This window comes from Leucoraja erinacea, chromosome 39 (genome assembly GCF_028641065.1).
Source record: "Leucoraja erinacea ecotype New England chromosome 39, Leri_hhj_1, whole genome shotgun sequence".
In the NCBI taxonomy this organism is placed as follows: domain Eukaryota; kingdom Metazoa; phylum Chordata; class Chondrichthyes; order Rajiformes; family Rajidae; genus Leucoraja; species Leucoraja erinaceus.
The window spans coordinates 9610912-9635689 of NC_073415.1; the positions used below are offsets into that span (position 1 = coordinate 9610912).

A 24778-nucleotide genomic window follows, 5' to 3' on the forward strand; every position below is an offset into this window, starting at 1 on the left:
GCTTGCTCCAAAGTTACTCTAAAAGTCCAGTCCTGCCATATAATTCAGCATCTACAGTACCTTCCGCTGTCGTAATATTAACTTTTTACAGAGATAGCTTGTTGCATCCTTCGCGGTGATTGTGCCATTTTAAATATAATCTAGGCAGGGTACAGATGGAATTGATAGTGAGGACATTTTTCCATAAAGGACGTCCAAAACCAGAAGACATTGGTTTGGGATGGGGATGAGGATTAGATCTGAGCAAAAGAAAAAATGATCACAGTGTAGTTTCAATCTGTACGTCAGCGCTGCCTGAGAAGATGTGGAGGCAGGTACTCGCATTTAAAACTTATCTGGAAGAGCACATGAATCGCCAAGACTTAAAAGACTATGGACCGAATCTCAGAGAAAACCCACGAAGGTCATGGGAGAACATGCAGACAAGATCCCGTTGTCAGGATCAAACCCAGGTCTCTGGCGCTGTAAGGCAGCAGCTCTACCACCACGTCATTGTTCCACCCACCACTGCGGAACAAAGACAAAATGTATCCTGTGGGGTGGTTGCCTGAGCAGACTATCCAGATCATGTTGTAGAAAGCCGCTTCACCAGAACTTGCCAACAGACGCAAAGACCTCCCTCGGCTGGCAGTGAGAGGGAACTTTCCTGTTCAATCCTTCCAATACCATCAAAATCACACTCCCAATGCCTGCTATCCTCCTGCAATGAAGTGGAGATGGTCACCCACCTCGATGCGGACTGTCTATTTGCAAAACATGGTTGGAACAGGATGCAAGGTGTCTTGCCATGGTTCATCCTGAGCAGTTGTGCAGTAAGACTCTGATCTATGGGTTGTTTGCAGGAATGTGTATAAAGATGAACAGCAAGTGTGGCTGTAAGATCATCAACTTGTTGAAAGGCGCTCATTGGTCAGCCTGAAACTTGTTCATCTTCTAGTCTGTAAGAGAATGCTGCTGGCTGGCACAATCCAGGCTGCAGGAATACCTGCTTACGGATGCACTGAATCTCGGTGCAGCTAATGCAGATGCTCTGTGAGAAGGACTGCAGCCTAGATTCTTATTGCCATCGGATATTGAGGTGCTGGATCCAATGTGGAAGCCCCTCAAATAATTCGTTTTTTTATTATCTTACGGGGTCAACTCTGGTGCATTATTCACACAAATGTGCTAACATTACTGCTGTTTAGACATTGGTTTAGTTTAGAGATGCAATGTGGAAACAGGCCCTTCCACCCACCGAGTCCACACTGACCAGTATAAGGCAGCAACTCTTATCTCTGCACCACTGTGCCGCCCCACATCATCATTGCTGCATAGAGCAAAATACATTGTGAGTAAAAACTCACCAAATTTATGCAGCCATGCACTTATTTTTTTGTACATGTACGTAATTTTAATACAAATATAGTTATTTGTGAAATTGAAACATAAATGTGCTGCACTATCTTTAGTCCACTTTACTGGAACTGTAACCAGGGAGGAGACGTGGATCGGAAATTCTTAACAGATGCTGTGACTTTATCAGGAAATAGTGAGGAAATAATAAAAAGAATGTTTGCACATTGTGAGCTTTCCATTCATTGGCTAAAGATTATCGATCTTTCTCATGTAGTGCTGATGTCTCGAGGTGAAATCATGTTCAAATTAATAGTTATACTGATAACTCTCAATTTTCTAGTTACAACCAATTACTGAAGGGTTTGGCAGGACTGAACCTAGCACTTCATTTTTGGCTACTTCTCAAATTCCAGATGGTTTCAGTTTAAAAATTCCATCTGCAGAACTCCAGAGAAGTATTCAGCCATTTTCACATTTATATTCTACAGTTCAGGGTGTGAATAGTGCTCTCTTCAGCAGTTGGACAACATCCCTTCCATATTCAATGACATCAAATTATCTGGGGTGGTGCAACAGTAGAGCTGTTACCTCACAGCACCTGAGACCTGGGTTCGAGCCTGACTATGTGTGCTGTCTGTGCGGAGTTTGTATGTACTCCCGCATTCCAAAGACGTGCTGGTTTGTACGCCTGAAGAAGGGTCTTGACCCGAAACATCACCCAATCCTTCTCTCCAGAGATACTGCTTGTCCCGCTGAGTTACTCTTTGGTCTTTGTGGACTTGTTAGGCCAAATTGAGGACGGAGTGGCCACCATTTTTTTTTCTCTCTGCCCTGCAGATGCCATGTGGGAGGGTGGGGGATGGGGGGGGGGGGGGGGGGGGGGGGGGGGGGGGGTAGGTGCTAACACTATTGAGTAAAACACAGTATCTAATTCACTCCTGTTTTTCCAAATGGGTATATCTTCCCCCTTGGAATCCTCTCCAGTACCTTTTCTACCGTAGATGTTAGGTTTAGTGGTCTACAGTTCCTAGATATTGCAGCCTTTCTTAAATGGAGGCACAAATTTTCGCCACCTTCAATCTTCCAGCACCTCACCCGTGTCTAATGATGATTTGTGTACTTCAGTCATTACTCCTGCAATTTCTTCCCAAGCTTCCCACAGTGTTCTTGGATCTATCTGATCAGTCCAAGGAGATTGTTCTCCCTTCATATGTCCAGCACCTCTGGGACGGTAATGCGATTGTCTTCAAGGGATTTCCATTAACATTCCCAAGTTCCCCCCCCTCTTCATGTATTTCTACTTCATCTTATCTGCCGCAGCTATCTATCTCTTGCCCCCATTTGATGCCTTTGGCAACTTGTTGCATTGCCATAATTGATTGACCGGCACCATGATATATCCTGAACCCTCATGGTGCAATCTTTTTAATATGTTCAGTGCCTTGATTCCCTTACAAAAACAGCCCTTGAGATTAGGCCATAGATAAGATTTGTATATCTTTTATGGAATAATTTATTTCCACTGATGATGTGGAAATATGCTGGTATGTATGCCTAACGGCTCAATAACTAGCAGTGGCAAGATGGAGATACAAGGAAGTGCAGGTGCCGGAACTTTGCACCGAACACAAAGTGCTGGAGTAACTCAACGGGTCAGGCAGCATCTCCGGAGTGGTGACGCTTTAGGTCAGGACAGTCTGAAGAAGGGTCCTGACCTGAAACCTCACCTATCCATGTCCTTCAGAGATGCTGCCTGACCCTTGAGTTAGTCCAACACTTTATGTTTTACTAAAGGGCCTGTCCCACTGTACGAGGTAATTCAAGAGCTATCCCGAGTTTTCCCCTGATTCGAACTCGGAGAATGTCAGTAGCAGGTCCGTAGGAGTTCGTGGATGTCTCGTAGCGGCTCGTACGAGTAAAAAGCAAACATTTTTTTCATCACGAGTTTTTTTTTTTTTTACTCATGGACATTTTTCACAGTGTTGAAAAAACGTCACGAGTTTACGGATTTCCCAAGTACCTACCATTAATGAGACATTCGCGAACTCCTACGGACCCGCTACAGACATTCTCCGAGTTTGAATCGGGAAAACTCGGGAGAACTGTTGAATTACCTCTTACAGTGGGACAGGTCCATAACAGGGGGAAATGTACTCTGCGGGCTCTATCTGAGAAGACATAATCTGTGACTGATAAGACTCGCCAGCTGAGTGTTGCTGATTAGTGCACTTGAAGTTTCAGAAGAGACTAATGGCGAAAGATTATTACATAAAGTCAACCACAAATTGTTTTTCAGCGTATCAGAGGTTCCAATCTGTAGTTCAATGCATTTCGTTGTCTCTGTACTGTACACTGACAATGACAATTAAATTGAATCTGAATCTGAATCTGAATTATTTACTGCAAATGTATTCAGGGGAGAATTGTTGTACTGCTTTTGGATGTGATATTACTTGAGCATTTGTTATGAAATAAAATGTGATATGTTTTTTAAAAAACTGCCTGTGATCTAACAATAAAAATAATTACCTTTGGGGCTGTGCCTCTTTATTCTAATGTGCCTTTATTTACCGAGTTTCCAGTTAAACCAGTCTGTACTCCTGTGAAAGGACAGCAGAGATACAGCACGACACGTCATACTAATTGTAGGGAGTGCACAGCCTGAGCCTGTTGTGAAGCCTTTGCAGTCTGAGAATATGGGCGAGGAAGAGAATTTCTATGGAAAATATGGTAATATTTTATGGGTCTTCTGCCTACCGTGTATGATTCTTGCTGTTCGTTGATACTTTTGAGTTATTTTTTGGTGCTTGTGTGCTGTAGAGCTTGAAGTGCCGATTGTGCAAGTTAGACACAGGCCTGTTCTGGCTGTGTTTCCTGCAATGGAGCCACTCTAGCAATGCTGTTTTATGTTCGTAAAATAGTAGGTGGCTTGATCAGATTAATTCAGCTTTGCTATGGAGGTAAACTGGGCCTTAAATTATAATCAATTAGTAACTGTATTGAAATAAAAGGTGCACATAATGAATTTGATTATAATATTTTTTAAATTGCACAGAAACTCCCTAGTTTTTGCATGTCGATGCAGCTAGATGTTAATAGAGGCACTTTGGGAGCTTTCTGGTCTGCAGTAGTAATGTAATTGCTAGAGGTGTTTGAGGGCTGATTAGTTCTTAGATTCAGAGTTGGTGACCAATAAATGATTAATCTTGAGCTACTGTGTTGTAAGGGATGTTATAGTATACAGATCTTATTTTTTGAATTGAGATTTATTTTTATACTTATGGATTTCCTGTTTTGTGTGTTTAGTTCCTCATAAACTTCATAACATGTGCCCACAGGGAGGGTATTGTGTTACCATAGCAGTTAAGTCACCGAACTAGTAATCTGAAGATACAAATTCACAAGTTATAGGAGTAGAATTAACCATTCAGCCCATCGAGTCTACTTCGCCATTCAATCATGGCTGACCTCTGCAACCTAATCCCATTTTCCTGCCTACTCCCAATAACCCTTGATACCCGTTCTAATCAAAAACTTGTCTATCTTTGCCTTAAAAATATCCACGCACTTGGCCTCCGCAGTTCTCTGTGGCAATGAGTTCCACAGAATAACTACTCTGACGAAAGAAGTTCCTCCTCATCTTTTTAAAAGAGCGTCCATTAATTCTGAGGCGGTGACCTCTGGTCGTAGACTCTTCCCACCAGTGGCAACATCCTTACCACATCCACTCTATGCCTTTCATAATTCTGTAAGTTTCAATGAGGTTCCCCCCCCCTCAACCTTCTAAACGCCAGCAAGTAAAGGCCTAGTGCTGTCAAACGCTCATCATATACTAACCCACTAAATCCCGGAATCATTCTTGTAAATCTCCTCTGGACCCTCTCCAGAGCCAGGACATCCTTCCTCAGATATGGGGCCCAAATTTGCTCACAGTACTCCAAATGCGGCCTGGCCATATAGAGCCTCAATATTCCATCTCTGTTTTTGCATTCCAGTCCTCTTGATATAAATGCTAACATTGAATTTCCCATCCTTACTACCGATTTGACTTGCAAATTTACTTTTGCACCTTGCAAATTCATTCCTTTGCACCTCCGATTTCTGGATTCTCTTCCCATTTACAAAATAATCTACGCATTTATTCTTATTGCCAAAATTTATGACTCTGCACTTTGCTATGCTGAATTTCTGCCACTTCTCTGTCCACTCTCCTAACCTGTCCAAGTCCTTCTGCAGAGGCCTTGTTTCCTCTACACTCCCTGCCCCTCCAACGATCTTAGCATTATCTACAAACTTGGCCACAAAGGAAGAAAGGAAGAGGAGGAGCCAGAGGGCTGAGGGAGCGCTGAGAAGGAGAGGAGACAATAAGGGCTACCGGAAATTAGAGAAGTCAATGCTGTTGGGGGATAAACTGCCCAAGCGGAATATGAGGTGCTGCTCCTCCAATTTCCGGTGGTGCTCACTCTGGCCATGGAGGAGGCCCAGGACAGAAAGGTCATTTCAAAATGGGAGGGGGAGTTGAAGTGCTGAGCCACAGGGGGATCAGATTGATTAATGTGGACCGAGCGGAGGTGTTCGGCGAAACGATCGCCAAGCCTACGCTTGGTCTCACCGATGTAGATCAGCTGCTAATTGGCATGGTAAAATTGTAAATTGTCCCTAGAGTGTGGGGATTACTGGGTGGCATGAAACTAGTAGGCCGTTGTATCTACACTCTTGAGTGGGTGTGCTGAAGTTTCATTTGAGGAAGCAGAAAAGACATACAAACAATTTTAAGTTTTGTGATATTGTTCCCTCCAGTTTAATATTGGTCCGGCCTCAGCCAATGTTTACTGAAGAGACGCAGTAATGGTATAGTTGATGAGCCGTCCAAAAATAATGGGGTGGTCAGTCAGTTAACCAGTACAGCATCTGGGTTTGTCTATGAGCCTTGATACGCATGGGTAGGAGAAGTTCCTGTCTGTGATCACCCACCATGGCTGCGAAATGAACACATGAGCTTTGTGGTTTCTGTTTTGATGTTCTGAATGCTAGCAATGCAGTCAACCCTACTTTCCCACATTGCACATGGTGCCCATGTGTATAAAGCATAGTCTTCAGAAAATCAAAATATAGATGCTGGAAATAAAAACCGACAATGCTGGAAGCAAAAGATAGACACAAAAAGCTGGACTAACTCAACGTGTCAGGCAGCATCTCTGGAGGAAAGAGATAGATGATGTTATAGCTGAAGGCATCATCACCTATTCCTTTTCTCCAGAGATGCTCTGGAGATCCAGAAATCCAGAGATAGATAAAATCCAGAGACGGGCCAAATGTCCTAATTCTGCTCGTAGAACTTATGATACTGTAGGTACACAAAAATGCTGAAGAAGCTCAGTGGGTGCAGCAGCATCTATGGAGCATAGGAGATAGGCAACGTTTCGGGCCAAACCTCTTCTTCAGACTGATACTGTATTGGGTCGACAGATTTTGTCATCTTCTGTCAATTGTCTTTTCTTCATCATACCTCGTAAGGTTCTGGGACCATCGTCGCACTGTCGACCCAATACAATATCATAAGTTCTAGGAGCAGAATTAGGACATTCGGCCCGCCTCTGGATTTTATCTATCTTTGGCATTGTTCCTGTCACCTCTGAAACTTCTGAGCCCATAACAATAAGCTTACAGTCCTTCCTTTTCCTCAACCATGTTTTCCTGATTACAATAACATCATAATTCAAAATACTGGTCTAATCCCTAAGTTTATCTGGCGTCTGTTGCATTAAAGTAAAAGCAGTTGTGTCTGCCAGCCCTTCCATACACTGTAACCTGCCTCTGCCTGCTTCGTCCACTGGTCTTGCTTAATTTATCCTCAACTCTTTTGACATATCTTTTCTTTGTTTCCTCTGACTATGAAAGCCCATTAAGTAGTTTATAGTTTGAAGCATTCAGATTATTTGTCAGATCAACTAGTTTCAGCTTCTTTTGGTTTATTGTCAACAACTTCAGCAGGAAGTAGAATTCTTGAACCCTGAGAAACAACTCCTATCTTCTCAGAGTGAACCACTAAAAGTGACAGTCTGAAGAAGGGTCTCGACCAAAAATGTCACCCATTCCATCTCTCCAGAGATGCTGCCTGTCCCGCTGAGTTACTCCAGCATTTTGTGTCTATCTTCAGTTTAAACAGCATCTGTAGTTCCTTCCTACACTAAAAGTGATTTCTCTGTGGAGCCTCTCCTCAAGGGCATTTCACTTCTTCGACTGATTTTTTCATTATAATGGTTTGTTTTTAGGTGCGGTTGCGTTAGGTTTAATCAGATTCAGATTCAGATTCAATTTTAATTGTCATTGTCAGTGTACAGTACAGAGACAACGAAATGCATTTAGCATCTCCCTGGAAGAGCGACATAGCAAATGATTTGAATAAATAATAATAAATGTCCGGGGGGGGTGGTGATTGGCAGTCACCGAGGTACGTTGTTGAGTAGAGTGACAGCCGCCTGGAAGAAGCTGTTCCTCGACCTGCTGGTTTGGCAACGGAGAGACCTGTAGCGCCTCCCGGATGGTAGGAGGGTAAACAGTCCATGGTTGGGGTGAGAGCAGTCCTTGGCGATGCTGAGCGCCCTCCGCAGACAAAATAAGTTACCCGAGTACAGGTTGCAAACAAGCGGAGTGGAACTTGACACTAAACAGTTTCCTGTGGTGATGTGGTTATTCTTTGCAAAGCAGTAATGTTTTCAACAAAAAAGGGTAGAAGATGCAATTGTAAGCTACTGTTAATTAGGCCACTTTAAAGAATAATATTCCCAGCTCCAACTATGCCCAGACCAACTTCCACCCCTAATATTAAAAAAAATACATAGACCAGGTGGTGCTTGTAAAAACAAAAAATTACTCCAGTTGTAGAGAATTTACATTTGAATAAACTGCAGGATGTTCTGGTGTTTCTGGTTTGATTTCCAATAACATCACGCCACATCCTATGGCATCTATGCTACAGAGGAAGTAAATCCAGTCATGGTCGCTCTTGCTTGACTCAAGCTAAAAGATGCTGTGCCATTATAAATTCAGAAATTATTAAAACTGTCCTATTGTCCTCTATAATATATTGAACCATATAAAACCCCTTTTTGGTTGATGCAGATGGTGTAATCTTGAGCAAATCACACAGTGCTGGGGGAACTCTGCATATCAGGCAACATCTGTGGAGAGAATGGCCACGCCCCTGGAGTTGGGAAGTTTCCTAATTTGTGTTATGCTCTTTTTGAGAGACTTGCTTTCTAGTTGCTTAGCTTTAGCAAGTATCGAGGGGTGCAGGTACTAAATTCCATGAATGTGGTACTAAATTCCATGCAGTCGCGTGCCGTCAGGGTACGCAAGGTAGGCACTGCCTACCCTGACTAAAATAATAAAATGGTCATTTTAAATATAAATAGTAAAATCACAAAGGGCATAGATAATGTGAATAGCCCAAGTCTTTTCCCCCAAGACTGGGGAGTTTAAAATGAGTATGCATGGGTTTAAGGTGGGAGGGGAAAGATTTAAAAGGGAACTGAGGGGAAGCTTTTTCCACAGAGAGAATTTTGTGCATGGAACAAGCTGACAGAGGTGGGTACAATTATGACATTTCAAATTGCATTTGGATATACATTGATAGGAAAAGTGCATAAGGATATGGGCCAGGTGGGGAGAGCTCAGTGAGGAAACACGGTCAGTATAAACAAGTTGTGCCGGAGGGCCTGTTTCTGTCCTGCATAGCTCTACCCACATAGCTTTTGTTAGTGGCTCAATATAGGAAAAGTGTGTGTATTCATATAAAATATATGTGGAGTTGATGAGCCTTAGCAAGTCGGGTGATGTTGGGGATGTTATTAGCCAGTCAGGGGAAGGGCTGGAGGGAGGTGTTTGGAGAGGACACACGGGATGTTGGGAGCCAGTCAGTGGCAGTTAGGATAATAGTTGAAAGTTGGGAACAAATGAGTTGGCTTTTGGGAGTGATCTTTGCTCTGCTGACCCGATGGTCACAAATTTCTCCTCGAGCACTGGTGGCATTTACTATAAAAGAACCAACTCATTCTGCGTGGCCTTGTCTGCAATAATTGCTAATGAGATAAACGTTTTTTTCCAAGTGAAACTTGCTGGACTTCACTTTAGTTATTCTGCAGCTTTGCAGATTTTTTCCACATGACTCATTCTACTTGTGGGTGTGTTGAGGTTTTTTTTATAAGCACAGTCAAGGGCTAACTCTTTCCAAAGTTTTAAAGAAACAGCAAAAAAAGCATGGTTGTAATTTATCTGGCTGGCATGCAGAGCAAAAGGCACAGGCATGTATGTAACTCGTATCAGCCAGTGACAGTCAAAGCATTGAAAACCAGTGGGAGCTGATAAAAATCAGTCCCATAGGGACAGTTATGGATTGAGTGAGAGCTGGATGTTTTGAGGATGTTGCCATGTCTGAGCTGTAGGGAGAGGTTGAGTAGGCCAGGACTCTATTCCTTGGAACGCAGGAGGATGAGGGGTGATCTTATAGATCCGTATAATATCATGAGAAGAATAGATCGGATAGATGCACAGAGTCTCTTGCCCAGAGTAGGGGAATCGAGGACCAGAGGACATAGGTTTATTCTGTGTTCATACCATTGGAATAATAAATGATTATGGTTATCTTGTTGATGAATAGATGATCATGTAATGTAACAAAGTATATATGGGCACAAAATGGTACCAATACAGGAACTAGCGGGGCGGTGGGAAAGATAAGATCACTTTGAAGTGTTGCCCTGAAGTGAAAATGTCTTTAGCTAGCCATTTATTCTGCCCTACTTTGGCTCATGGATAGTGTCTTAAGCTATCTTGAAATCTCTTTACACAATGTAATAACTACATTAAATTAGCACAAACAGACCTTCTGAAAACACGTCAGTCTGAAGAAGGGTTTCGGCCCGAAACGTTGACTATTTCCTTCGCTCCATAGATGTTGCTGCACCCGCTGAGTTTCTCCAGCTTTTTTGGTACCTTCGGAAAATACGTCAGCTAATTCACTGAAAATAAGTTTATTGAGAAATTCCATTCTTAAATCAACATCTAAATCCTTATTTTCAAAGTGTAGATCGCAAAGGCAGTAAGCGCATGCAGTGAGTATTTCAAGTTTTCTCATTACTGTTAAATGTGTGACTAGGCACCCATATCACAGTGTATTTCAAGTAGATTTTTAAATTATCATAACTGTTGACACCTTATAACCATATAACAATTACAGCACGGAAACAGGCCATTTCGGCCCTACAAGTCCGTGCCGAACATCTTTTTTCCCTTAGTCCCACCTGCCTACACTCATACCATAACCCTCCATTCCCTTCTCATCCATATGCCTATCCAATTTACTTTTAAATGATACCAACGAACCTGCCTCCACCACTGGAAGCTCATTCCACACCGCTACCACTCTCCGATAAAGAAGTTCCCCCTCATGTTACCCCTAAACTTCTGTCCCTTAATTCTGAAGTCATGTCCTCTTGTTTGAATCTTCCCTATTCTCAAAGGGAAAAGCTGATCCACATCAACTCTGTCTATCCCTCTCATCATTTTAAAGACCTCTATCAAGTCCCCCCTTAACCTTCTGCGCTCCAGAGAATAAAGACCTAACTTCAACTTAGTTGTTGAAACCAGGCAACATTCTCAAGAGTCAAGAGTCAATTTAATTGTCATTTGGACCCCTAGAGGTCCAAACGAAATCCGTTTCTCTGCAGCCATACATTACCGAGACCCATCATTTACAATTTTACATAAACATCCCACATAGCTGTGATGTCCCTCCACTGCCTGCCCCGATCAGAGTCAAAGTAAAGCCCTCCTGGCGATGGCGATTGTCCCGCGGCCATTGAAGCCACGCCGGGTCTGCGAGGTCCACACCGGGTCTTGGTGTTGGAGCCCCCGTTGTGCGCTCCTATACCCGCGGCCATTCCTTTAAGCCCCGCTAAATGATACCAACGAACTCGGCGGGAGGATTCTCCGTTGCACCCCGAAAAGCGGTCTCACTGGAAGCCGCGGGCTCCTGGCGCCGCTTCCACACCGCTACCACTCTCTAAAGCTAGTAAATCCCTCTGTACTCTCTCATTTGTTACATCCTTCCTAAAATTCAACCAAAATGTACACCATACTCTAGATTTGAAGTCATGTACAATTTTAACATGACATCCCAGCTTCTTTGAATGCTCTGATTTATAAAGGCTAGCATACCAAAAGCTTTCTTTACCAATAGGAGATTCCACCTTCAAGGATCCACATCAGATCTCTGTCTGTCCCTCAATCCCTATCATTTACCATGTAAATTTTGACCCTCCATCAACCTCCCCCCCCATCTGCCATCTTTCAGCCTTCTGGCCTAAATCACTCTGTAGAGGAATAATTAGACCCACCCCCTATCTTATTCATCTGCAACCTTCCATGAGGACACCTTCATCCAGATCATTGTGTACAACAGGCCCAACACCGATCCCTAGGCTAACTAGTCCATGCCTAGACAACAACCATCCACCATGACCCTCTGGCTACCCCATCAGTCAAATTCTCTCTAGTATACCTCTTCAAAAAGGAACCTTCAAGAAAAGATATAGTCAAAATTTCCATGACCCTCTTCAAAAAGTTCTAGAAGATTAGTCAAACATGACCTTCCAGGCACAAATCCATGCTGACTGTTCCTAATCAGACCCTGTTTGTCCAGATGCTTATATATATTATCTCTAAGTATCTTTTCCATTAATTTGCCCACCACTGAAGTCAAACTAACAGGCCTATAATTACTAGGTTTACTCTTAGACCTTGTTAAGTAACTGCCAAGCATCTGTAGTGAGATTATATGTCAACAGCGAGAATGCCAATTATTTTAATTATCTCTGTGGTGTTGTGTTATATACTATAGCACAAAGTCGCCACTCGCTTGCGTAATGTTACTGACACTCTTTTGTGGAGGATCTGTCATAGGATCTTTCAAAAATATAATTTGAACATCTTTAACACCATTTTATTACCTTTCTTCCCATTATTCAACAACCGAAAGGTGCACAGGAATTCATTAGCAGTTCTTAAAACTTATCGGACTACATTTTTATTATCCAAGTGGTCCAGTGAAGAGCCACTGAGATCGCATCCTCCGTTGAACTGTTGTGGCAGTAGGAATTGTAGTGGGTCCAGGTTCCTGTTGAGGTATGAGTTGATGTGCACCGTTACCAACCTCTCAAAAGCACTTCATCACCACGAATTTTAGTGGCATCGGTCAGTAGTCATTGAGGCATGGCCCTTGCTCTTCTTGGGCACCGGTATTATTGATGTCTACCTACAGCAGGTGGGAACCTCAGACCTCAGTAATGAAAGGTGAAGATAACCTGAAAACTTCAGCCAGTTGGTCTGTGCAGGTTTTAAGAACACGACCAGGTATACCAACAGGTCAGATACATTCTGAAGGTTCACCCCCTTGAAGGATCTTCTGACGTCGGCCTCTGGGACCAAGATTGGAATGCTACGAGGGCCCAGGAGGGCACATCGAAAGTCACGTGCACCAAGAGTACAGTGAGATTTGAGTTGCCATACGGCCATACAAATAAAAGAACACAGTACACAATAGGATCTAACATAAACATCCCCCATAGCGGAATCAAAGTTTCCCCCTGTGAGGGAAGGCAATAAAATTCAGTCATCTTCCTCTTATTGTTTGAGATATCCAGCAGTTGTGTGCTTTGCTATTTGATCAACATTTTTTTCTGTTTTCTTTTCCGTGTCATAGGAGAACCAAAGAAATTTGACGCATCATTCAAAGGACCAATTGCAAACAGGTAGGAGCAAATGTGGCATTCAATTTCTCTACAGATAAATTAAAGATTGTGTGGCATTTTAAGCGGTAGATTTTGCATTTGCACATGTGTGTCAGAATCGTGATTTTGGAGCTGTATAAAGTGTTGTTGCAGCAGTAGTGCATACAAGGTGCTTCGTATAATGTATTGATGGAAATGGATCTGTCATTTAACTTCTACTTCAAGAAACTAAAGTGATGTACCTCCAAATGATACCTGTAGAAATAAGGTCGCTACAAATGAATACAGTGCAAAGGGGACAGTTTTCTTCCAGTATTTGCTCAAATGTCTACTTCTCGTGTGAGGTTTGATTGTGAATGGTGACAGGGTTTTGAGGCATTGCATCCCAGCTTCACTCTTCTCCATTTGACATCCACACTCTGCCGTTCTGGTAACTTTCACTGATGCTGACGAAGGGCAGGGAACCAAGAAGAATATGTTTAAAGGTATGACATGGTCATCACACGCCTCAGCACTGGTGAGTAAGGCAAGGCAGCGCCTTTACCACCTCAGGCAATTGAGGAAATTCAGAGTGTCTCCGAGGATCCTCCAGTGCTTCTACGCAGCGGCGGTGGAAAGCATCTTGTCCGGGAACATTACCATCTGGTTCGGGAATTGCTCTGCCAAGGACAAGAAGGCTCTGCAGATAGTAGTGCGTTCGGCCGAACGCACTATGGGAACTTCACTCACCCCCCTGCAGGAACTATACAACAGGAGGTGCAACTCCAAAGCAAACAAAATCATGAGAGACCTCTTCCACCCCTGCAACAGACTGTTCCAGCCGCTACGGTCAGGCAAACGCCTCCGTTGCCATGCAGTGAGAACGGAGAGGTTGAGAAGGAGTTTCTTCCCAGAGGCAATTCGGACTGTAAACGCCTTTCTCACCAGGGACTAACTGTACAGAACGTTTTTCCTTCTATTATTTATTATGTAAAATAATATGTGTGTTATGATTGTGTTTATAATTTGTTTGGTTGTTTTGTTGTTCCGCGAGCATTGCCACTTTCATTTCACTGCACATCTCGTATGTGTATGTGACAAATAAACTTGACTTGACTTGACTTGACTTGACCATGTGCATTGAGATCTGCAGATTTAGCAGATGTGAGGGGTCAGTCCAACCTTCTGCTTTCATTGGTTCCCTTTGTAGTTTAGTTTAGATTTACAGTGTGGAAACAGGCCCACCGAGTCTGCACCGCCCAGCGATCCCCGCACAATAACACTACCCTACACACACTAGGGACAATTTACATTTATGCCAAGCCAATGAACCTACAAACTTGTATGTCTTTGGAGTGTAGGAGGAAACCGAAGATCTCGGAGAAAACCTACGCAAGTCACGGGAAGAACGAACAAACTCCGTACAGACAAGCAACCTTAGTCGGGATCAAACCAATGTCTGGCACTAAGGCAGCAACTCTACTGCTGCGCTACTGTGCCGGCTTTGCGGTACTCGAAAGGGAAATAATGAAAAATATTGTTTCAGGTTCGGTGGCCGGTATGTTCTGCCAGGGGTGGTGGTAGAGGCAGATACGATAGTGGTGTTTATATTGGAACATGAATATGCTAGAAATGGAGGAATATGAATCTTGTGCAGATAAATGAGATTAGTTTATCCTGGCATCATGTTCAGCATTGATATTGTGGGCCGATGGGCTGTACTTTGCTGTACTTTTCTATGTTCTATCCTATTTGGATCCTTAGTTGTCCTTTCTTGGTCTTTGGCCTACAGGAGCTGCACTGATGTTATTTGCTGCTTGCTATTCGTCGTGGCCCTCGTTGGATACTTCATTGTGGGCTTAGTAGGTAAGTCTACACTAGTGTATGTTGAAGGCGTGACTGAATGGAAAGTCATGAGTTCCAAGTGATGCTGAGAAAATTGTCTCGGGAAAGTGCATTCACGCTGACATGTATTAACTTATTCTTCACCTTTATAAACCCACAGTGATACAGTCAAATGATGCACTTTGGAGGATGTACTAGTGGGAGTCTTACCTATCCTTACCTTTGTGTTTTCCGGCCCCACAACCCCTATTTTGCATTGGACCTCACTGCCCCTATTTGGGTTTGACATTGGCAGCCCTAAGACGTAGTTAATTTAATGGGAGGAGTACAAGTCCCACAACAGAAACACAATGGATGCCATTCCCTTGAACATAGAACAACATAGCACTGAATGCAAAATAAATTAACTCTCAACTGGCTTTCCATGTTCAATATCCCTCCATCCCTTGCATATTCATGTGTTTATCCAAAGGCTGATTAAACATCACTATTGCATCCTCCACCATGTTCACCCCTGGCAGCACGTTCCAGGCACCCACCGGCCTCTGTTTTTAAAAACCGACCGCCTCTCCCTCTCGTACGGTTCGCCAGTGAGCCGCCCCTCTCAGTGGGCCGAAGGGCCTGTTTCCATTCTGTATCTATAAACTAAACCAAATATACCTTTAGTAAAGCAACTTGTTGACTGCTGATGAGCTTTTTTCCAGCCAGTATATCTAAAAATAAATGGATGTTGTGCACATCCATATCTATGTAGGTTATTTGGTAGTTTGTGCACCATGTATAGGGTGTATATGGAGGTGACGTCACTTTGGTGGTGAGTGGATGAGGATTTTCATAGATTTATGAGCCGATGCTGTTCACTGTACGGGTGTGTGTACTTTCCCTGTAGACTGTTGTCCTCTTTCTTCTACATAATAAAAGTAATGCCCCTGTCCCACTTAGGAAACATGAACGGAAACCTCTGGAGACTTTGCGCCCCACCCAAGGTTTCTGTGCAGTTCCCGGAGGTTTTTGTCTGTCTCCCTACCTGCTTCCACTATCTGTAACCTCCGGCAACCACCTGCAACCTCCGGGAACCGCACGGAAACCTTGGGTGAGGCGCAAAGTCTGCAGAGGTTTCCGTTCAGGTTTCCTAAGTGGGACAGGGGCATAAGTTATTTTGCTGTACATGATGATTATTGATGAAAACCTTTTTTTTAGCATGGACACATGGAGACCCTCGGAAAGTGATCTATGCGACCGACAGCCGCGGGGAGTTCTGTGGTCAAATGGGAACCACAAATAAGTGAGTTATTTTCCTTTCACTTGTTAGGCAACCAGGCAGCAAGAACTCCATTAACTGCCGGAGCGCTGGCACTTCGGTCTAAAACTAGAAGATCCCAGGTTCAATATCTTTGCATCTTAGGGCCTGAGAAAAACAGATAAAAATATAAGCCCAGGCAGTCCTTGAGCCCTAGCTACTTTTATAAGAAAAAAAAAATCTGGTTTGTCAAAGAGATCTTCACAAAACAGATATATTGTTAGCATCGTTGTCAGAGAGAGGACGATCATATGGAGAAAGTATCGCAGTCACTGACGTAACAGGGGAGAGAATGTTTTATAAATGTGAGAATGTGCAGACCAATCTGAGGCAGCACGTAATTGTGATGGTGCTGGAGCAAGTCGAGTAGTCAATTTGTTGCTAGTCTAATAACTGTAAGCATATTGACTGATAATTTGTACCAAGTACGGTGACATTGTAGCCTCTACTTAGTTCACTTTTTTCCTTTCCTTTCTTTTTTCAGGGATAAGCCATTTTTGTTTTATTTCAACATTCTCAAGTGTGCCAGCCCTCTGTTACTGCTGCATTTACAGTGCCCAACAACACAGGTAATAAAATTGCTGCCTTCTGTGTAGGAATAGCCATAGCTTTCATCATTTTAAAGGTGCTGCTGCATACACTCACTCTTAACTCTACCTTATTTGTTATTGCTCTTTTTAGCATTAGTTTAGTTTCGAGATACAGCATGGAAACAGGTCCTTCAGACCGCACTGACGTTTGATCATCCATCAACACTAGTTCCAATTTATCTCACTGCCTGTACATTACAGGCAATTAAAAAATGGCCAATTAGCAATCAAATTCGCACGCCTTTGGGGTGGGGGGGGAGACCAGAACACCCAGAGGAAACCCACGTAGTCATGGGGAGAACATGCAAACTCCATGCAGACAGCTCCCAAGGTCAGGATTGCACTATAATCTTTATGCCATTCTGCTGTTTCACATTTGTCGTTGTTTTTATAGTTCTATCCTTATCATGTACTCCGAGCTTCATGTAAACAACGAATTTCATTACATTACACCCTGATGTATATAACAATAAATGAATCTGTAAAGTTCAAATGTGTTGAACCTGCGGACATGTCGCAAAATATCTGGATTATTACCCTGTCCGTGGCAGATCTAAATAACTTTTTTTTTTGCAGATATGTGTTAAAAAATGCCCAGACCGATTTGCAAGCTTCGTGACGGCACACCAGATACGAAAATGGGAACCAGAGAAATGGAAGTATTACCTCCAGTTCTGTAAACCAGGCTTTAATGATACTGACAAAGTGAGTTGCATTCTTCTAACCTGTCCTTGTGTTTTTGTAAAGATTTATTTTCTTAGTCACCTGCAGGCATTATATTGTATTGGGTGCTAGCAGAATGACAACCCGACCCTTTCTGAAGCTACTGACCCATCATGAATTCTCTCCTTCTTCATACTGGAGGTGCTGAGCCTCTGCAGAGTATAGCTTCTTTGTACTGTCTAGGGTGTTTATTAATGGGCCATTAAGTTTTCTAACAATCTGGACAATGAGTGACAGAAGAATCAGAGTTGTAGAGGATGGCAAAGCTGCAATTGTCTGCAATTCACAGACAGACAGACAGACAGACAGACACACACACACACACACACACACAGACACACACACACGTCCGCATTCTGGCCGATTCCCTTTTTTCCACAGTTAATGGTTGTATAGAGGTTGGATCCACAGACTTGTTTGTCTGTGTGGGTCAATGTCACTCTGGACAGACGACTATTCAGTGAATCAGAAAGCAACTCAAGAAAGCCCCCTTCTTCAGGAGGCTATTTTGAGATGGGATAAGTGTAGCGATGATTTCCCCCAGCCTGCCGTCTTCCAATTTCATTTTGTGGATTGATGTATAATTTCAAGCCAGAAATAGGTTTGGTGAGCTTGAGTTTAAAAATTAATGACGTTTAGTTGAGAGATACAGTGCAGAAACAGGCCCTGCAGCCCAACGAGTCCGCGCTGACCAGCAATGATCCCCACATATTAACACTATCTCACACACACCAGGGACAATTTACATTCTTCCCACCCCCCCACCATGCATCAGTCTGAAGAAGAGTTTCGGCCCGAAACGTTGCCTATTTCCTTTGCTCCATAGATGCTGCCGCACCCGCTGAGTTTCTCTAGCATTTTTGCCTACCTTTGATTTTCCAGCATCTGCAGTTCCTTCTTGAACAATTTGCATTTATATAAAGCCAATTAACCTATAAACCTTTACATCTTTGGAGTGCGGGAGGAAACCGAAAATCTCGGAGTAAACACACGCAGGTCACGGCGAGAACGTACAAACTTCATACAGACAGCACCAGTAGTCGGGATTGAACTCTGGTCTCTGGTGCTGAAAGTGCTATAAGGCAGCAACTCTACCACTGCGCCACCGTGCCGCCCATGTACCTCATGAGGAAAGTACAACATGTATGATACATATCACACTATCAACCATGTTAAGCTCTGCTCACTCTTTGCCTTTCAGTCCCCTGTAGAAGTATTACGGGATCAAGACTGTCCTACCTTTATAACTCCCAGCAAGCCATGTAAGTATGTTGTGGTTTGATTCTGCAGCTTCAAGGGTTTACCTTATCCGTTCCTTAAATTTTATTTTAACCTGATCACAAAAGTCTAAAATGAGAGCACAGACTGGATTGAACGAATTCTTGGTGCTGGTGCTGCAAATTAGATCATGATTTCTAATCTTCCAAAATTTATTTCAACCTCTTGTTTTGTGCAGTTTCTCAGAGGTGCTTCCCTGCCCTAGAAACCAATAAGGGTGTGATTATGGTCGACAACAAAACCAATTTTAATCTCGATGGAAGTCTTGTGAATGCCACGCAGCTGCTGGAAGGAGCCAAGTTCGTAAACTTTTCTTTTTCTGATGATGTGAATTTTATGGTTCTGGGGAAATGTTAGAACCAGAGGTGAGAGAACACAAGAAAATAGGAGCAGGAGTTGACCCCTTAAGCCTGCCCCACCATTCAATATGATTATGGCTGATCTATGCGGGATGCAACTCCTCTTCTGTGCCACTTCCCAATAACCCTCAATTCCTTGATCTTTCAAATATTTATCCTTCACCACAGTGTATATATATCTAATGATCTAGCCTCCACCACATCGGATAAGTAAATTCAAGAGATTTGTAACCCTCTGAGGGTGAAGAAATTTCTACGTAGCTCAGTCTTAAATGATTGACCACTTGTTTTGTAGTTGTATCTCCATGTTTGTGACTCTCCCGCTAGTGAGGTGGGCTAGGGAGCACCCTTGCACACCAGGAAATGTTTCAGTGTGAGTATTGGACCAGCATCGCATATGAAAGCCAGTGTCCAACATATTGTGACACTTGGGGTAGGGGAAGTGGTGTGGATGGCATCCCTGGTTTCTAGACTTGAAAAAGGATTACACTGATGCCAACATTGGTAATGTTAAGGAAGGAACTGCAGATGCTGGTTTACACCGAAGATAGACACAAAATGCTGGAGTAACTCAGCGGGACAAAAAGGAATAGGTGACATTTTGAGTCAAGATTAATTTTGTCCATTAGATCATGAAGGGTTGTGTTTATCTGCGGATCTGTAGAGTTCCATGTTTCATTAGTGCAGAGCTAAGATATTCCAACACATGGACATTTGGGGTGCCACTTGTAGCCGAGGAAGAATCCCTCTTCATTGAGCATCATTTCCTTTTTGTCTCCCCCCCCCCCCCCCCCCCCCCCCCCCCCAAAATCCTCAGGCACCACATTGCCCACTTCCTCTACCTTCACATTGTCCATGTGTTTGTAATGCAAGTTTAATGTTGGTATGAACTATTTATTTCAAAGGGGAGCAAATGAAGTTCGTGATGCCAGAGAGGTGGTAATGAAGATATTTGAAGATTACACCAAGTCTTGGTACTGGATTTTGATGTAAGTAATTAAATGACTATCGCTTGTTACATTTTAGCACTTCTTGCCCCTTTTCCCAGTCTCTAAAACTCCTTTTCCATCCTCCATTCACCTTCCCTAATATCTCCAAACATGGCTTTGTGTTACATTAGGGTCTGATTGTATTCCTGCACTGTATCTGGGGTGCTGTGTAGGTTCCAGCTGTTGTTGACTGATTCAGTGCTATTTTCTTCCACAGTGGTATGGTCCTCGCACTAGTATTGAGTCTAATCTTCGTTCTGTTGATGCGCTTCATTGCCAAAGTCATGGTGTGGCTATCCATCCTGCTGGTCATTGCTGCCCTCGGCTATGGTACGTCAACAGTTCCGACCCTAGGGTCACAGTTGCCATTCTTCTACAAAGATCATCAGGGGAAAAACCTGCTCTTCTCTGAGACACGTGTAACAGGCTTCTAAAGTTTAGGTTTATTATTTACACGTGCATTGAGGAACAATGTAAAGTTTTGTTTTGCAGGCTATCCAATCAGATAGATATACCATAGATAAATGCAATCGAGTCAAACTCCAGTACAATAGATAGAGCAAAGGGGAAGGTACAGAGTGCAGATTATAGTTCTCAGCATTGCAGCGCATCAGTTTCATAGATAAAGTCCAATGTACTCGATGGGATAGAGGTGAATCGGACAGTACCCTAACTTAATGAAGGACCATCTCCTTGGCTAAGATCAAAGACTTAGCATGGGACCGATGGATGGGGCTCAATGTGGGCAGGGACAGAGATATGGCGTCTAATGTGGGACTCGAGAAGGGTAGTTGCAGGCGGTGTGACCTGGGGGAGTAACAATGGGCCGCAGTACAATTTTGAGACCAGGTTAGATGACTGGTATAGCCTAGGTTGATTTTGATTTGGTACCCTCCGCTAAGAAAATGAGACTTAGGAAGGAAATACTGACTTGACGTTTTGAGACTGTGATGAGATTTGACTGTGATGTCTCTCATATCTCAGCTGCATGCACTGTCTGAGCTTCAATTTGGGGTACAATGAAAAGTGTTTCAGAAACTGACTGAGAGCAAGATTAGTGGGGAGTTAGGAAAGTGGGCAATTTAAAGCTATCGGGAAAGGAAACTAGTTTCTGAACAGTTTAGATCAAGTGCATGTCACAGTAGCCAAAAATTAATTATCTGCTTCTCGTAGGAATTTTTCACTGTTACATGGAATATGCAAGTTTGAAAGGCGTTCAAGGCTCTGACATCAATATCAAAGACCTGGGTTTCCAGACTGACCTGCGAGTGTACCTACACCTCCGGCAGACCTGGCTGGCATTCAGTAAGTATTGTTTCACTGCAGTACGTTGCTAGTTTCAACTGCTTCAAACTGAGATTTCACCGCCTCAGCACTCTCTGCGAATCTGGAGACTTTATCAGCTTATTATATGTCAGCAGATTTCATCAGTCAGTGTTCAGAGCCACTGTATCAATTATCAACATCGATCAATCGCAATTGAGTAACGGGTAAAAGCATGTGAAACCTATCTGAAAAGATCTTAACATAGCACAGATATAATCTGCATCTTCTGCGGTTGCAGAGGAAGGTACCTCAGAAGGGGGTGGTTTGGGTGGGAAAGGATGAGTTAACCAAGGAGTTGCGGTGTGAACGGTCTCTGTGGAAAGCGGTGGAGGTGGCTAGTGGTGGGATCCTGTTGGAGGTGGCAGATATTTTGGAGGATTATGTGTTGTATGTCTCTTGCGACCAGGGGGAGGCGGAGCAAGGGGGGAGCTGCGGAGTACCGCAGCTGACACAAGTGAGGGCCTCAACTGTGATGGGAGAGGGCAACCCCAGTTTCCTTAAGAACGAGGACATCTCGGATGTCCTAGTATGGAACACCTCATCTTGGGCGCAGATGCGGCGTAGACGGAGGAATTGGAAGTAGGGGATAGAATCTTTGCAGGAAGCAGGGCGGGAAGTGCAGTCTAGATAGTTGTGGGAGTCAGTGGGTTTGCAATAGACGTCAGTCAATAGTCTATTTCCTGTGATGGGGACTGAGATCAAGAAAGGGGAGGGGGGTGTTTGGGATGGTCCAAGTAAATTTGAGTGCAGGATGAAAATTGGTGGTGAAGTTGATGAAGTCCATGAGTTCTGCATGGGTGCAGGAGGCAGCACCAAAATAGTCATCAATGTAACGGAGATAGAGTTCGGGGATAGGGCCAGTGTACGCCTGGAACATTTTTATTTTAATATTAATCTTGGAATTGCTGTATGAAATATTGTGACAAAAAGGTATTGTTTTATCTATAGATTTGGTGCATCAAATGTATCTTAATTAATGTTTCACCTCACGTCACTCAAATGTTGAGAAACATTGAAAGGCCTTGAATGTAAAGTATCTTACCTTGTCTTCCTAAATTTTGTCCTTAAGGTTGTAGAATGCTTGTTGTAGGTATTGTCTTAATTAAAATATTCAGTAGACTTTAATCTCATAACTCCTCCAAATTCTGTTTTAATCCAAAAGATAGTTCACATTTACTGAAATGTAATTTTCGTTAACAAATGTTTAGTGGAGCTGAATTGTAGAAGCAAGCTTTCTTTTTCTTTCCTCTGGGGATTTGTGCTATGGCAACCTCCCTTGTGTTCATAGACAGACTGATATTTTGGCTGATCATTCTACTCCTCCCTAGACCAGGAATATTGTTTCCAAACGAGAATTATAATCGGTCTTGTAAAACAGTGGAGGCTTACGTGATAGAGAAATATATTTACTGGATGAGAAATAATTAAAACCAGATCTTGAGGCATTTGTTCAAGAAGGAACTGCAGATGCTGGAAAATCGAAGGTAGACAAAATTGCTGGAGAAACTCAGCGGGTGCGGCAGCATTTATGGAGCGAAGGAAATGAGTTTCTCCAGCAATTGTGTCTATCTTGAGGCATTTGCAGTTTTCAAGAGTGTTTGGAATTCTGAATTATGCCTTTAAGTTCTCTGAATAAATATTTCCTGCCTTTTTCTGCTGCAGTGATCGCCCAGATCATAGTTGAAGTTGTCATCATTCTCTTGTTAATATTCTTACGGAAACGAATTGCTATTGCAATCGCCCTGATCAAGGAAGCCAGCAGGTAAGTTCATTCCAGTTACAGAGAAGGTGGGTCAAAATGAAAGGAGGTAACGGAGGTGGAGAATGGGGTTTGGGTGGATCGATGGACGACGAAGACCGAGTGGTTGTAGCAGGTGGGCTTCAGTGAGTAGTACGAAGAGACAGTAGAGGCACTGGAAATGGAGTAGAGCAGAGGTAGAGTGGCAGAGAAGCAGGATTTTTATTGGGGGGGGGGGGGGGGGGGTGACCAGGTAGATGTAGACACAAGAGGTGGTTAGGTGTCTCGTGACATTTGGTCCATTCTCTATCATTTCTAGTATCTCACCTTTTCCCAAGAGATCTAACGTCTGCCTTTGTCCCTCTCCATTCTCTCTTCGCACAGCCCTAGTTCTCCAGCTCTCCAACTTGTAGCAATAATTTATTAATGCCTCTTTCAGATGCTGTTGTTTATTCAATGCTCCTGGCATGGTCTCCTCTATGTTAAAGAGACCACATTGGAGAGGTTGTGATGCTTCGCAGAGTACCTCTATTCGGCCCTGAAGCACAGCTGCCTCGCCAACAGTCTGTCCGTCCCTTACTTCTTCGTTTTTATTTTAGTATGTGTTAAATGTATGTTTTTAGTGTCCTTTAGCTTGTTTTATGTGGGGGAGGGGATTGGGGAAACTTTTTCTATTCTCTTACCTCGATGGAATGCGATTTCTTTTCTTTCCGTATCTTATCTCCGTCCGCACTGCGGCCTAACATCGAGGAGTTGTCGGCTTTTGCTGGAGACTGACTTCGAGAGCTCCACTGCGGGAGCCTGCGAACTTTAACATCGCGGAGCTTGCGATCCCTTTGCCAGGGATTGACCTCTGAGCTCCAGAGTTGCGGATTTTAACATCGTGGAGCTCGTGGTCTCTGGTAAGAGATCGACTTTGGGAACTCCAAGCCGCAGGAGCTTTGACCGCCCCGACGGATGGTTCGACTGACTGCCCCGACCGCGGGAGAAAAATGAGGGAAGAAGACTAGACTTTATTGCCTTCCATCACAGTGAGGAATGTGGGGAATCCGCTGTAGTGGATGTTTGTGTTAACTTTTATGTAGTTGTGTGTCTTGTTGCTTTTTTAGTATGACTGTATGGTAATCTGCACATCACTGTACCTTAATTGGTACACGTGACAAAAAAAGACCTTTGAAACCTTCAATAACCCCATGCTCGCAATTGCTTGTCAATTAATTCATAGCCACCCTCCCGCTCTCTTCTGCCCATTTGGTACCTACAAAACATAACATTCAATTCAACAATTTCAGATACAGCCTTGCTATTCCCATTTACAATGTCTTTAGATTCATCTCTGGATGTCTATTAATACTGCATTTTGTTTTGCTCCATCATTCCTTTTAATATTTAATCTTAGTCGCTATGCACATGCTTTGATTGATGATACTCTTTTGTTTTTGTCTCTGCCCCCCACCCCCGCTCTCTTTTTCTATTTCTTTAATCATGCTTATTCTGTAACAATTTCTGATTGTGAAAGTA

At 43.3% G+C, this 24778-nt stretch overlaps 1 protein-coding gene across 1 annotated transcript in view; it reads left to right on the forward strand.

Moving 5' to 3' along the window:
* Positions 1 to 3951: 3951 nt before the first annotated feature.
* LOC129714565 (choline transporter-like protein 2) overlaps positions 3952 to 24778 on the forward strand; it is a 38503-nt gene continuing 17676 nt past the window's right edge. The window contains 12 exon segments of the mRNA XM_055664273.1: positions 3952 to 4068; positions 13103 to 13151; positions 14902 to 14975; positions 16155 to 16239; positions 16739 to 16823; positions 17421 to 17549; positions 18769 to 18829; positions 19024 to 19144; positions 20110 to 20193; positions 20411 to 20523; positions 21367 to 21498; positions 23182 to 23281. Of these exon segments, the coding sequence (XP_055520248.1) occupies positions 4035 to 4068; positions 13103 to 13151; positions 14902 to 14975; positions 16155 to 16239; positions 16739 to 16823; positions 17421 to 17549; positions 18769 to 18829; positions 19024 to 19144; positions 20110 to 20193; positions 20411 to 20523; positions 21367 to 21498; positions 23182 to 23281 (1067 nt within the window). The 5' untranslated portion in view covers positions 3952 to 4034.